Genomic DNA, 14,636 nt, shown 5'->3' with positions numbered 1-14,636 from the left:
AGGAAATCATAAACATTAGTAAAATTGTAATTGTTTTAAGTCATTAAGTTTGGAGGTGGTTTGGTATAGACAAATGATATGTTTTTACAGGTGTGGTGATATTGTTAAGAAGTCTAAGTCATTCGAATCATCTCTGTTGGGATTTTTTTTAAGCCAACAAATTATAGTCTGCTTCACACCTGTTGTCCTAGTGTAATTATTAACAGCATCCGCTTTCATTGTGAAAGTGTCTTGGTTAGGCCAATACATTATGTGGTCATCCTACTTATAATGTATTACATGACAATGAGTTAAGGCTTTCTGGCTAGCTGAAAGTTAACGTATTTAATCATGTGAAAATATTTCAGATGAAATATAAAGTCTGAAACAGAGTGTTGTTGTAAAGCTCAGCTGTTCCTCAAGGCCTAAAACCTTTAAACAATCTACTGGCAGGCTTCTGAACAGCTGAGGTTAAAATACCAGTAAATTATTCATGGCTGCCAGAATTAAAATACTTTCTCCATGTCTGGAATATATTTGGACTTCTAAAATGTGAATTAAGAAAGAACACAATTGAGAAAAGAGGTCACATGTTTCCTCTTCTCTTTTCTTTCATTCTTTCCCATGCTAATAATTGAAGTATATATCATAAAGCAGACGAAGTACAATGAAGAGTCAATTATGAAGATTTATGAACAAGATTAAGCTTCTGAATTAAATCAAGAAGTTATAAAATTCTCCCAATCATAGCATCTGTCAAAATTTCCTGTTTTTAAAATTTTTTTGATAATTGGGGCTTGAATAATGAGTGCATTCTTGGAGATTTGACTGACAAAAAATAACTACAAAAAGCAATTTAACAAGATCACCCAGTTTTTACAATGGCTCCACAGACCAAGCAGCCTAATACAGAGGTGATATTAACTTACTGGATTCAAAGCTTTTTATGGCCTTGAGTAAACAATAAATCTTTGTTGGAGAATAAATAAAAGTCTTTTAAGCAAATGCTTAAAAATGGTTTTACCTTCTTTAGTAAGAGTTGTCACATGTAATGCATGTGGTATCTTTGAAGACTTATGAAGACTTATAACATGAAAGAAAAAGATTAGAAGAAAAACAGTAAAAGCATATGGAAATATAAAAGAGTTCGAAAAGGATATAAAAAGGGTATATATTGGTAAAGTTAATTATCTTAGCACTATCTCGATTCTGAAACCTTGGGAACCTTTATTTGAAGTATTCATTTATTTGAAGCAAACAGTAATCATTATCAACCCTCCCTTTGTCTCTCACATTTCTTTTTTTTCTAATCTGAAGTTTCTGACAAAAACTATTTTCTTAATATTTTAAGTTTTTACCATTAGGAAAGCAATACTTCCTATTTAAAAAATTTGAGAGCACTGAAAAGTAAAATGGAAAACAAAGAATGCTAATAATCTTTACTCATTCAGAACTACCCACTACTATCCCCTTGATGCATATCCTTCTAGGTCCGTTAGTTTATGTCTATGCATATATAATATTATCTGTCCAATTTGCTGAGGGACAGAGAGGAGGAAGGTTGGGGGGATGGGCAAATGGGGTGAAAGGTTAAAGAAGTACAAATTATTAGTTGATAGTTGGTCACAGAGATGGAGAGCACGGCAGAGGGAATGCAGTTAGCATTAATATGATGGCTAGGTGGAGGGCCAGAGAAGGGAGGGAACAATTGGGGGGATCATTTTATGAACTATATAGATGTCTAACCAATATATTGTATACTTGAAACTAATTTAAATAAATAAATTAAAAATATACATATTATCTATCCAAATGTGAGACAATATCATAGACTTTCATAACAGTTTTTCACATAAAAATATAATGTGAAGTTTTCATGTCAATAGATGAACATTTTTAAAACTTGTGATCTATACTGGAACTCTGCCCTTCTAGAGAATGAATAAATTAACATTCTCCCCTAGTGATATGTTGAACAAGCATATAACATTGTTGCTTAGAAATGTTGAACAGCATATAACATTAGTAGAACAGGCTATTGTTCCTATTGTAAATGAAACCATTTTTGTTAAATAGTCATTACAAGTAAATGGGAATGCTGTTGAGCTTTTAATGTTTATTTTATAAGAAGCCACTTTACTGAAAGCTCTAATTTGGTCATGGCATTTTTCATTTACTTTCTTGGGCTTTAAAAATTACCTATAAATATTGATGAACATATCACCTATAACAAAATGATAATTTTGTCTTTTCCTGTCTGCCAGATATATGCCATTTGTATTTTCTGTCCTATTGCACAGGCTAGGACTTTCTGAACAATTGAAAAGAGGATAGCAGTGATAACGGCAGATTCGAAAACTCATTAAAAGAATGCCTACAATATATCACTATTAACTATAATGTTGCTAATGGTTCGGATAGTTTTTGACATTAAAAATATTTTTCAAAATTCAATTTGCCAATACTTTATGAAGGATTTTTGATTCTACATCTATATTAATGTAATCTTTACTAAGTGCCTACAGAATGCCATTCACAATTCTAAACACTATGTTAAATCATGAGAATGCTATAATGTAGGTACTCATTTTACATAAAGAATCTAAAGCACAAAAGAATTGAATAACTTTTTCAAAATTACACAGCTAGGAACATAGGTAAACAGATGAATAATTAGGAATTTCTTGTTATGTGCTATTTTTTACCTGTTTGGAGATCAAAGTTATATTCTTTTCATAAAATGAAATGTGAAGCTGTCAATTTTAATATGATCTGGATCAGCCTATATAGCAGAGGAACAACATGTCCTGAAAACTTTAAATAAACCCATAATCCTATCTTAGTTTAAAACTAAACTACTTAACATTAAAATTTAGACCTAGTTTTCTTTTTGTGCACTTCCTTCTGATATTTTTGTCTATAGTTTGTATGGACTCTGGTGACATCGTTCACACATATTCAACTATTTTGGATAGGGCCTATCTATTTTATCTAGTAGCCAGGGGCCACAACTAACAGTCACAGGATAGAGGCTGGCCATGCCAGAAAACTAACCATGTGATTTGGGGTGGGGAACCTTGGGTCATGTAGTATCAGTCAAACTGGAGACTGATTTCACATATGCGATCAACCATGCATGCCTAGGTAATGAAATCTCAATAAAATCTCTGAACATTGGGGAATATATTAATCTCACACACTGATACCAGAAGGTAATGTGTCTTGACTCCACAGAGGAAAATAAAAGCATCACATTTAGAACTCTACAAGACTGTCCTATGTATCTCTTCTTTTGGCTGATTTCAGTAAGTAGCCCATTCCTGTAATACAACATAATTGTGATTAAATAGCTTTCAGTGAGATCTATGAATTTTGTAGCAAATTATCAAGCCTAAGAGTGCTTTGAGGAACCCTCTCAAACTTGCATTTGGCATCAGAAGTGAGAACAGTCTTGGGACTATGTCTTCAAACTTTGTAGTTTGGCTAACTTCAGGTATAGCCAAACTAGATAAAGGAACAAAAAATTTATTCTCATTTTAGAACAAGAACTCTTGCTGATCATTTTTTAGTATAGATGTTCACCATTATATATCTTAAATATGTTTTAGAAAAAGTAAGTTATAAGTAGATAGCAGTGCTATACAGTTAGAGCCTAAGAGTATATTGTAACTGGCAGAGAAATAGTTTGCTAACTGACCTTAATGGTTTGTCAAATGTCCCTATCAAAGCATTTAATGTGTGTTGAAACTAGTTACATATGTATCTCCAATTCTAGATTCAGAGCATTTGGCTGGCAAGCTCTTAAGTTATTTATTCTGATATTACCTAGCCTTCACTTAGGCCTCGACAGATACTAGGTACTCAACATTTGTCTAACTCAATTAAATCTACATAATAGAATATGAAGAGTTTTAGAAATGTTTCTCAGGCTAAAAAGATATTCTCCAGTGACCTTTCAAAGAGTTAAAATTCTATCACTCACTTAATTTTTCCCCCTAATATCTCCAAAAGTCCATTGGCAGTAAGCAAAAATCTCTAGAAATAACACTTAGTAGCACTTTAGCTACAGATTCATTTAGGTAGATTGTTTTCTAATTTAGCATCTTAAAAAAACTTTGAAAGGTAGTAAGCACTAGGTATGTTTAATGAAAAAAGAATTTAAAAAGCGAAATCAACAGCGGGGCAAAGTAAAGAATTTGATGATAGAGATGAGATTTGCAGGCTAAGGAAGGCTAAGGGACAGAAATGGAATAACATAAAAGCACTGACTATCAAAAGAGGAAAGGAATACTAAATGGATATGAGAAAATTCAAGACAACTGGCGAATTTGACAATTTTAAGACGCTCAGAAAATCAAATATTTTATATAACTAATACGATCTATCAATGAAACAGTCCCAGTTTCATTAATGTACAACTTTACGTCCACATTACATAGACAATCTCAAAAGAAGGCCCAAGTTTAAAACTAAATTCTTAAATTTTTGCATGCCTGTTTCATCACTCCTCTTCATCTCTATCTAGAATTTTTAAGATGTTTTATAGATTTTGTGATTTTTAAACTTTGATTTCAATGTAATTTATCACAGAAGAATGTTTTAAAATATATGAAAAAATAAAGAGGAAATCTCAATGTTCAATCTATATGCCCAATTTTAGGATAATTGTTTTAAGAAGTCAGCTTTGATCATTTCTAAATTATTTCTATTAGTATTAAAAAAATGCTAGATAAAAATGTCTTTTTATCAAAACGTATCCTTTATAAAGGTTAAATGAGTACTTAGGTAGTATGCAGGAAGTTAAATGTTGCAACTTTGTATAGGTTGGTTAAAGAACAAGAAACCTGTTCAAGTCACTATTAGAAGAGAACAAGGAAAACAACTATAAAAACTGTATTTATTCAAAGTAATGAGGTCTTATTTGATGATGAATCTATTCTGGACCTAGGTCTGAAATTTGTATGTAATTTTAAAAAACTCTATCCTTAATTTATCATTATCTTTCACCACTATTTCAGAAAATTCTATCTTTAACTTCAGGTATTTTTCACCCATAAGTGATCCTAAATATTAGCAATAAAGGGTGAGCAAAAATATATGACTTTAAGATTGTAAAATATTGTTGCAGGATGAGAAAGACTAAACTCTAAATCATCTACCTAAGGTTCAATACAGATTTTTAGAAGAAGATTTCAGACTGATTAAACTTAATCTTCTTTGAGATTAGTTCCTGTGTAGTATGGAAATAATAACTTAAAAAACTAAGATATCCTAAAGTAAAATATATATTCTATAGAATAATGGTATAAATACTCATCGAAGGATAATGAAACACTAAAGAAGCTGGTAAAGATTAATGATGTTATAGAGAAAGGAAAATGAAAAGAGAAAAATTTTTTTATAAGAGTTGGGGGGATGTGTTTGAGGGAAGAGGGAGAATAGCCAGAAAAAAATGACTAATCACTATGCTATAGACCTGAAACTAATATAAAATAATATTAAGTGTCAACTATCATTGAAAAATTTTTTAAAATTTAAATTTTTAAAGAACATGTAGAATAGGACGATTTAAAGTATGTGCATGTATAAATTTAATAAAAATTAAAATTAAAAAAGAAAAGCTAAGGAAGGAAAGAGCAAATTAAGCCAAAAATAAAAGAAATTCAATGAAGGTAAAAGTAGAAATCAATAAAAAGAAAAACAGACCAAAAGAAATGACTTTCACAAAGTTCCTGGAATAAGTTCAAACACAAGAATCGGTGCTCTTTTTTAAAGGTGAATAGCTTTTTATAGACTTAAATTGTTTACCTCATTTTCTGTTCCCACGTCCAGAGTGACAGGCAGACATTCTTGAGGATTCACCCCTCCACAGGCTGTATACAGAGCCAATTTACCCACAGGGATGCCCATGCCATTACAGCCAAGGTCTCCCAAGCCAAGAATACGCTCTCCATCAGTCACCACAATCGCCTAGGAGAAAAATTAAAAATATCTATTCAAGATGTTCACAAATCCTGGAGCACAGTCCCTGGTCTCTATTTCTGAAGTTAATATTATGTAATGAAATACTAAGCTGTCAAAAAACATAAATTGAATATACAAGGAAAAGATTTTATGTGATCATACATGTGAAAGAGCAGGGAGAATAAATTTGATATATACATTTTATGTTGTGTTAAAAATATACAATATGTGATTAATCTGGTTGTTGAAAAAAGAAGAGAGGATATGCACATAAAGATTTAAACAACCCAAATAACTCAGTCTTCAGTCAAGAGAAGCAGTGAAAAGAGGATAGGGAAATAAGAACTCAAATTGGGAACTAAATTGAAACAGAGCAGCTTTAAAACTAGCCATATCCACTTTGAGGACAATTGTAGGTGTCCATAGTTACGTAATACATAATAGCTGAGTAGCCTCTAAATGTTCTGATCTTTGGTTTATGCATCCTGGCACCATCAACTTATTGTCACAATGTTGACCCATCTTCTTTAACTCTTATAACTACTTGATATTGTTCTACCACCTTTGAAATATGGCCAGTAGTCTGCTACTTTTCTTACCTGATAAGCCTTCATCAGATCTAATAAATTTTGTTTAGTTTATTTCTAGTCACCTTAAATATCTATGAAGCATACATTTTAATCATGTAGAGATTTTAATTCTATGTAATTTAATATCTTTATTGAAATTATATATCTAACATCTTTACTCTGTGATTCATGGCCATTATGTGAACTTAAGCAAAACCAATCTTGTGAATTAGATTTTCTACTTACCGCTACACCAGTCATATCCATACAGCCTTGGAAAAATATCAGTTATTTGACTCTAAATTGAAGAATTACAGCTTCTGTTTCTTATTTGTAAAGTGGGAATAATAAATGTATTTTTCAGAGTAGCTGCATAAGAACAGGATCCAACTCTGTTTTTACTTACTGTAAACTAGCACCTAGCATAGCATTTGGCACATGGTAAATAATCAATAAATATTAGTTAATTGAATAAACAGATAATTCAATGAAATGAGATCATGATATACAAAGAACTACAACAGTACCTGGTACAAATTTTCAAAAAATTCTAGCTATTAATATTATCATCAGGACTAATGTAGAGAGTCACAGCATTTTAGAAGTAAAGGAAAATTTAGAGTACATTCAGTCCAACTCTCTTATTTTATAAATTAGGAGACTAAAGATCAGAGAACTGAAATAATTTGCCTAAGTGATTTACCTGCTTTATATCAAAGAACCCGAACCCAAGTATATTAGCTCCTAGTACAGTGTTTTTCTACCATGTTACACTACAGAACATATTTTAAAATCTATTTTTGAGCTATTTTCATTTAATTTTCTGTTCACCTACATTATACAGAGTTGGATCCTGTTCTTATGCAGCAGCTCTGAAAAAACTGCTTTAAAAGTAAATACATTTGAAAGGTGAGTGAAAATTATTTTTGCATATTTTGCAGATTCTGCAACTATTTGTAGTTTTCCATGTCTAATTGCAAATGGACAATACGTTCTGCTGTTTTGGAAGAGGCAACTTGATTCCATTTATCTTAAATCATAATAAAAAAAATACACGGAAATACAGAAAACTATAACATTGCTTTTTAAATGAAATTACAGCCAATTTTCAAAGTCCAAATATTTCAAATACATATTTCATAGACATTTTTTATTGTGTTCTGACACAGAGATACTTTTATTTATCATCGATAATGTATACTTTTGTGAATGTGTTCCTTAAAGTCCAGTTGGCCTGCATATACTTTTAAACATTTTCATAACATATTTTATAAGGAGAGCAACACTGTCATATAATTTAGTTATGATCTGAATAATAATTTATATAATGCTTTCCGGGTTTCATTAAAAATATTTAAACCCAGAGAGTTGCTATTTATAATTTTCATTAGCTTCAATTTTTTTGAAAAAGAAGTTTAAAATAACAGCATTTTTATTTATTTTTAGTAGCATATCTAAGTTATACTAAATATATGTCTTGAATATAAAGTCAAAGAAAAATTTTATTCTTTTTGGTTTCTTCATAAATTTTATTCCCTAAGCTCTTCTCTCATCCCGAGCTATTAATTATATAAATATACCATGGATGTGGCAGTCGTATAAGTAATTTTTAAACTGTTTTGAGGCATTTGGTATTTTAGCTCAATTTGTGCCTTATTACAAATGTACACTTGTAGCATCAATTCACAAACAATGCAACATTAAAGAATAGATTTTATCATTAAGTATAATGTTGGCTAAGGGTCTGTCAAGGTATTTTCCTTCTATACCAATTTTGTAAAGAGTAGATTTTAATAGTGCAGAAATCCTCTGAAATAAAAATTTGTAACATATACAATTTATCACTAAATTAACATTTCCTTGCTTTTGTTAACTACTTTAGCTCCTGCTTAAGAAAAATACAGTAATTTCTTTAGATGTGGAATTTAAAAAGCAAAATAAACGAACAAACTCATAGATACAAATAACACTATGATGGTTGCCAGATGGGAGGGAGGTTGGAGGATGGATGAAAAAAGAGAGGGAATCAGAATGTACAAATTGCCAGTTATAAAAATAGTCATGAGGATGCAGGGTTCAGCATTGGGAATATAGTCAATAATATTGCAATAACTATGAATGGTGTCAGGAGGGTACTAGACTTAACGGGGTGATCACTTTGTAAGTTGTATAGTCTAATCACTATGTTGCATACCTGAGATTAATATAATATTGTATGTCAACTGTAAATGAAAAATAAAAAATGTAAAAAAAGAAAAGAGAGCAGTCATGTTTTCTATATAATTAATTCACAAGAGTAGAATTATCTCAGTAAGATAACCACACGATGTCTGTGTTTCAGAAATTAAATCTTCATCCAACTATATCAATTATTTTCTTGAAACTACCTGAATAAAAACGTTCTGTATAAACTATACAGGGGTTCTGAACATATATTCTCTTTCTCTATCACTCACTATATGTCCTGACTTCGCTTCTTTTCTTTTCTGTCGAAGCCTACCTAGATGCAGAATTTTTGCCTCCTTTCTTCTCTGTTGAACCTTCTTCAAATATTACTTATATAAAGTACTTCATTGTTTAATCATGACATTCTGTTTTTTCAAGTATAAATCCCTCTATGAGTTTCAAGATCTTTCATAATAATTTGATCACCTTTTACTTAAGCAGCCTTAATTACACTGCATTTCAATATTTAGTTTTAGTTGGGTCAGCCGACTTCTTTATTGCACAAGAATATACCTTTCTACATTCATATGTTCCCTTCTTAGGACAGTATCTTCTCTTTCTAATTATCAAAGGCTAGATTCAAGTTCCAATTTGGCGAGAAAAATTTCTTAACTGTTCTAGCCTTCTCCGAATGATAATCTCTAAGTGAATGAATATGACTTTATACCAGACAGTTTAATTATACAATGTCTAATAACTGGCTGCCTTTGTTTTGTGTATGCTTTTAGCTACATTTATTTTTCACTATTCCATTACATAAACAGCAGCCATTTATTAAGTGCCTGCTATGTGCCAGACACTATGCTAGGCATTTTAAATAACAGTAGGTATAGTCAGGGTCAAGAAGATCAGTAAAGACTCAGTATTAAAAATTAAAATGATAACAATAGGCTATTAATGAAGTTAGTTAGCCAGTGGGAGGAACATGAAGCAAGGGAGAGCTCTTTGCTTAGCCATTATGATTACAGGGATATTAATTAGATCTCTCTACCTCAGAACTATTTCCTATATTGATTCATTCTTAAAATCCTCTCTAGAGTACTGATTAAATGTAAGTATCCTTCTTCTTAGTAGATTAGACATTTATATTTCATAGAATTGGCACATTTTTACAGTAGTTCCTAAGGACAGGATCTGTAGACAATGCAGTCTACCTGGTGGGAGAAAAGTTGAGAGAGCAACTTAGGTGGAAGAAAGTGAAAAAACTGGAAAGGCTGGAAATAGTGAAAAACATTTTGCATTACAAGTTTGCCTAACATGGGCCTTAAAGAGCAGAGTGGATCAATTCTAGCCACAACTGCTCAAACAGAAAAGATCATTAAGGGTATCACACTTCAGAAGTGATAGCTGAATCACCTTTATGCCACTAAAGGGCATCAATTTATTCAATATTAATCTTAAAAGACACCACAAAGTTGCTGGGCACCTAACAGAAAGGAAAACGGGAGTCATGGAGGGGACAAGTACATCTCGCTTTCCTTAGACAAAGAAGGTGGTATAGCAGCACCATGTTTTAGGACACAGGCTCTGAGGCCTACATTCAATTCCCACCACCACCACACATTGCTGTGTAACCCACTGTGTAACCTGTGCCTTCCTTTCCTCACTGAATTATTATGATAATTATGAGTTATTAGTTGTAGTGTCTCAGATGAAAACAAATTATCAGATAATATTGCTATTTTACTTTCATTAGTTCACTCAGAGAGAAGTCAGATGAGCTACTTAAGGTCACAATGATGAAGAAAATTAACAGATTTATTTTGCCTACCTGGATTCTTCTTAGTGGATGAATAAACACAGAAAATATGGAAATGGAGTTTGCTTAAAGAAATTCAGAAACTATTTCAATATTTATTCAACATTTATCATCACTTACAATGAATAAAGAAATTAGATAAAAATAATGGGGAAAGTTGGTATCTAAAGGTATCAGAATAAAATTAATCCACTATGCAAAAATCAAAGGGATATAAATTAGGTGACATTCACTAGAAAAGCTAATGAATGCTACCTAATGTCATGAATATTACCAATATGTTATAGGACAGAGAAAAGAACAAATCTGTCATAATGAGAAAATTTGATAACTTACCTTGATAACGTCTTCTGGCCACGCATCAAGAATTGAAGCAATATGCCCTCGATCATGGATACTAATAAAGAGGCCTCTGAGAGAAAAAAAGGAGTAGTTTTAATTTACATCACATTTATCAAACTATCATAAACATTTAAAATATTTTTCAAATCAGTTTGAGATATCCCTTTTTATCAAACTAGTGAAAATTATTTTCTTAAATAAGAGATAGGAATCTTGTAAGTAAAGGGGAAATTAATTTAAACAATATATTGATATCTACAATAAAGGTATATTCATTCTTATATTACATACTCTTAAATATTTTAATTAAGTAATTATTAATAATAATTAAAGAATTAATTCATTATTTTTATAGAGAATTTAAATAGCATTATCAATTCCATTCACAGATTCATTTGGTCTTTATTAAATAATAGTTGTAAAAGATCTTTGAAAAACAGTATGAAGCAAATATAAACAGGAATTTTCAGTGTATATTACATTTATTGAATATTAACAGTGTGGATAACATGTATTGGAATTAGCTGAAGTGACTGATAATGCTGGGCAGTCCTTTCATGTGGAACTTACTTGATTCTTTGATTTGTGGTCTTAGTTGCTATTTGCAACTCTTATTTAGACTGTCAACTGAACTCTTTAACGGTGCTTGTCCCTTTCCCTCATTTCTTATGAAAGCCTAAGAATTAACTTTAAAAACTAAAATAAAAATTTCTGAATTCCTTAACCTCACTTAAAAGTTTCATTTTAGTATTGTTAAATATAACTCAAATATAGACAACCGCATATGACAAATGTACAGTTTAATGAACTGTTATAATATCTATATAATATCCTTCCACACATTTTCTCCCAATCAAAACCCTGCCCTAAGAGTCACTCTCTTGACTTTCATGGTATCTATCATGTCCTTAATTTATAGTTTTATCTTCTGAATAACAAACCATTCCTAGGCAATATTGTTTAAATTGTCTGGTAAAGTTTCCCAAAATCTGGATTTTGCTGATTGCATCTCTATAGTACAGATTAACATATTAATCTTTACTCTGTATTTCTCGGGAAATTGGTAATTGAATCTAAAGGCTTAATTGGACTTTCAACTTTTTTACAAAACACTTCATGGTTTGGTGCTATCAGAAGATGCATAACATCTTTGTAGTCCTTTTTGTGATTTTAGCAGCTGCTTGATGCTTAATATCTAAATTTATTAAGTCATTGGGGGTTCAAAATGGTGATATTCCAATTCTAGCAATCATTATTTATTAGCTGGAACACTTCTTTAAAGAGATATTTCACCACACCTATTGTTTGGCTACCCAATGGTAAAGTTGATATAAGAAAAGGATCAATGCTGATTCTTTCTCTTTACTTATTGGTTTTTAAAATAAAGAGTTCATTTGCTAGATCCTTCAAGAGTTGCCACTAAGTTGTGTGTGTGTGTGTGTGTTTTGAATCAGTATGAACTCATGATTTAAACATATTTTGTGTCTTAATCCATCACAGTTACTTTCTTTATTGAAACTCAAATTACTCCATTTTTATTTAGTCAGTGGAAGGCTCTTCACTTTGGCCCCTGAGCTCTTTTAACATGACTATAGTAGTTTTTGATAGCTTCCTTGTTCTCTGTTATGACAAGATGTTCTATTTTGTCTTGAAAATGTCTGCTCCAGGCCTGAAATGAGCCACTTCTCTAAGAAATTCTGTCTTTTGTTTTTTTTTTAGAAGAAGGTGGTATTTCAAGACTACAGTCTAGGCAATAGGGATTCCTACTGCTACTAGTTGATCAAAGACTCATTATAAAAAATTACAAAATGTTAATATTCATTTCCTATTTATGACCAGAAATTTCGAATTGCACTATTCTCTTGCTAAGTTTACCACTAGGATATTCTAGCAAATTCAACCTATCATTCCCTGAGGGGACCATTTCACATCTTCTCTTTTCTTTTTATCTCTCCAACACCCATCTCCCTCTCACCCTCAGTTGATAGCCAAATCTTAAATTTCAAACAAAAATAGATACAATAGTATGAAAACTACCTGTTTTTAATATAAACACCACTAATTCATCTGCATCTTTTTAAAAAGTAGACTTTATGTTTTAGAGCAGTTTTAGGTTCACAACAAAACTGAGCAAAAGGTACAGAGATTTCCCAGATACTCCCTGCCCCCACATGTATAGCCTCCTCCACTATCAATATCCCCGCCAGAATGGTATATTTGTTACAACTGATGAATCTACACTAACACATCATTATCACCCAGAGTACATAGTTTACATTATGTACAATTCACTCTTGGAATTGTACATTCTATGGGTTTGGACAAATTCATAATGACATACCACTATAAACATTTGTGTGCAGGTTTTTGTGTGGACATGTTTTCAACTCATTTGGGTAAATACAACAGGTTCTTGAATAATGCCATTTAGTTCAGCGTTATTTTGTTCTAACATTGATGAGAAAAAAAAAAAAAATCAATTCCCAGCTAGGGGAGTTTGCATGTTCTTCCCACATCTATATGTATTTTCTCCAGGTACTAAGGTTTTCTCCTACATCCCAAATATGTGCACATAAAGTGAAAATGGTGTGTTCAAATTGTCCCCGTCTGAGTGAGTGTAGGTGTAAGTGTGCCTGAGATGGAAAGGCTTCCTGGCTAGGGCTGGTTCCTGCCTTTGCACCCTGGGCTGCTGGGACAGCCTCCAGAACCCCATGACCCTGAATTGCAATAAGCGGGACAGAAATTAATTATCCTACTTGTTTTTTTTAAATCTTTCCTAAATGTAGGTATAGCTCACATTTATTTCAAGGTTTAACATCAGAAACGTTTTTAGTCTTTAGAAGTTTGGTGAAATTTTTGGGATCTGAAATATGCCATAGGAATTTAACTCTTGTTTCTATCAATTAGCTTATGGTAAAACTGGTTTCATTATATACCATTTTACTTAAAGTTGCAATTTCAAGAACTATTCACGATGTTCGGTGAGGATTCACTGTCCCAGGAGTGAGATTACTAGATTACATAGTAAGAGTATGTTTAGTTTTGTAAGAACCCGCAAACTGTCTTCCAAAGTGATTGCACCATTTTCCATTACCACAAACAATGAATGAGTGTTCCTGTTGCTTGACATTCTTGCCATCATTTGGTGGTGTCAGTGTTCTAGATTTCGGTTATTCTAATAAATGTGTAGTGGTATCTCATTGTTGTTTTAGTTAGCATTTTCCTGATGACAGACAATGTGGAGCATCTTTTCATATGCTTATTTGCCATCTATATATGTATCTCCTTCAGTGAGATGTCCACTGTTAAGGTCCTTGGCACTTTTTTTCTTAAAAAATAAATTTTTTATTATTAAATTTATTGGGGTGACCAGTTAATAAAATTATATTAGCTTCAAGGACATGGTTCAATAATATGTCATACATATATTGCATTGTGTGTTCACTGCCCAAAGTTAAATTTCCTTCCATCACCATATATTTTACCCCCTTTACCCTTACATACCTTGGCCCATTTTTTAATTGTTATTTTTCTTATTGTTGAGTTTTAAGAGTTATTTGTATGTTTTGAATAATAATCTCTTATTGTATACGTATTTTGCAAATGTTTTCTCCCAGTATATGGCTTGTCTTTCCATTCTCTTGACAGTGTCTTTTGTAGAGAAGAATTTTTAATTTTAATGAAGTCCAGCTTATTCATTATTTCTTTCATTGATTGTGCCATTGGTGTTGTATCTAAAAAGTCACTGCCATAACCAAGGTCATCTAGATTTTCTCCTATGTTATCTTCTAGGAGTT

At 31.7% G+C, this 14,636-nt stretch overlaps 1 protein-coding gene across 1 annotated transcript in view; it reads right to left on the bottom strand.

The window, feature by feature from the left end:
• The window catches only part of ME1 (malic enzyme 1), a 147,493-nt gene that overhangs the window by 77,983 nt on the left and 54,874 nt on the right, over positions 1-14,636 (bottom strand). Inside the window, exons 4-5 of the mRNA XM_006926350.3 lie at positions 10,834-10,909; positions 5,788-5,949 (exon numbers count right to left, since the gene is read on the bottom strand). Of these exons, the coding sequence (XP_006926412.1) occupies positions 5,788-5,949; positions 10,834-10,909 (238 nt within the window). The remainder of the gene's footprint in view (positions 1-5,787; positions 5,950-10,833; positions 10,910-14,636) is intronic.

This window comes from Pteropus alecto, unplaced genomic scaffold, assembly GCF_000325575.1.
Source record: "Pteropus alecto unplaced genomic scaffold, ASM32557v1 scaffold7, whole genome shotgun sequence".
NCBI lineage: Eukaryota > Metazoa > Chordata > Mammalia > Chiroptera > Pteropodidae > Pteropus > Pteropus alecto.
The sequence above is the reverse complement of the archived record's forward strand: the minus strand, read 5'-3'. Positions and strand labels throughout refer to the sequence as shown.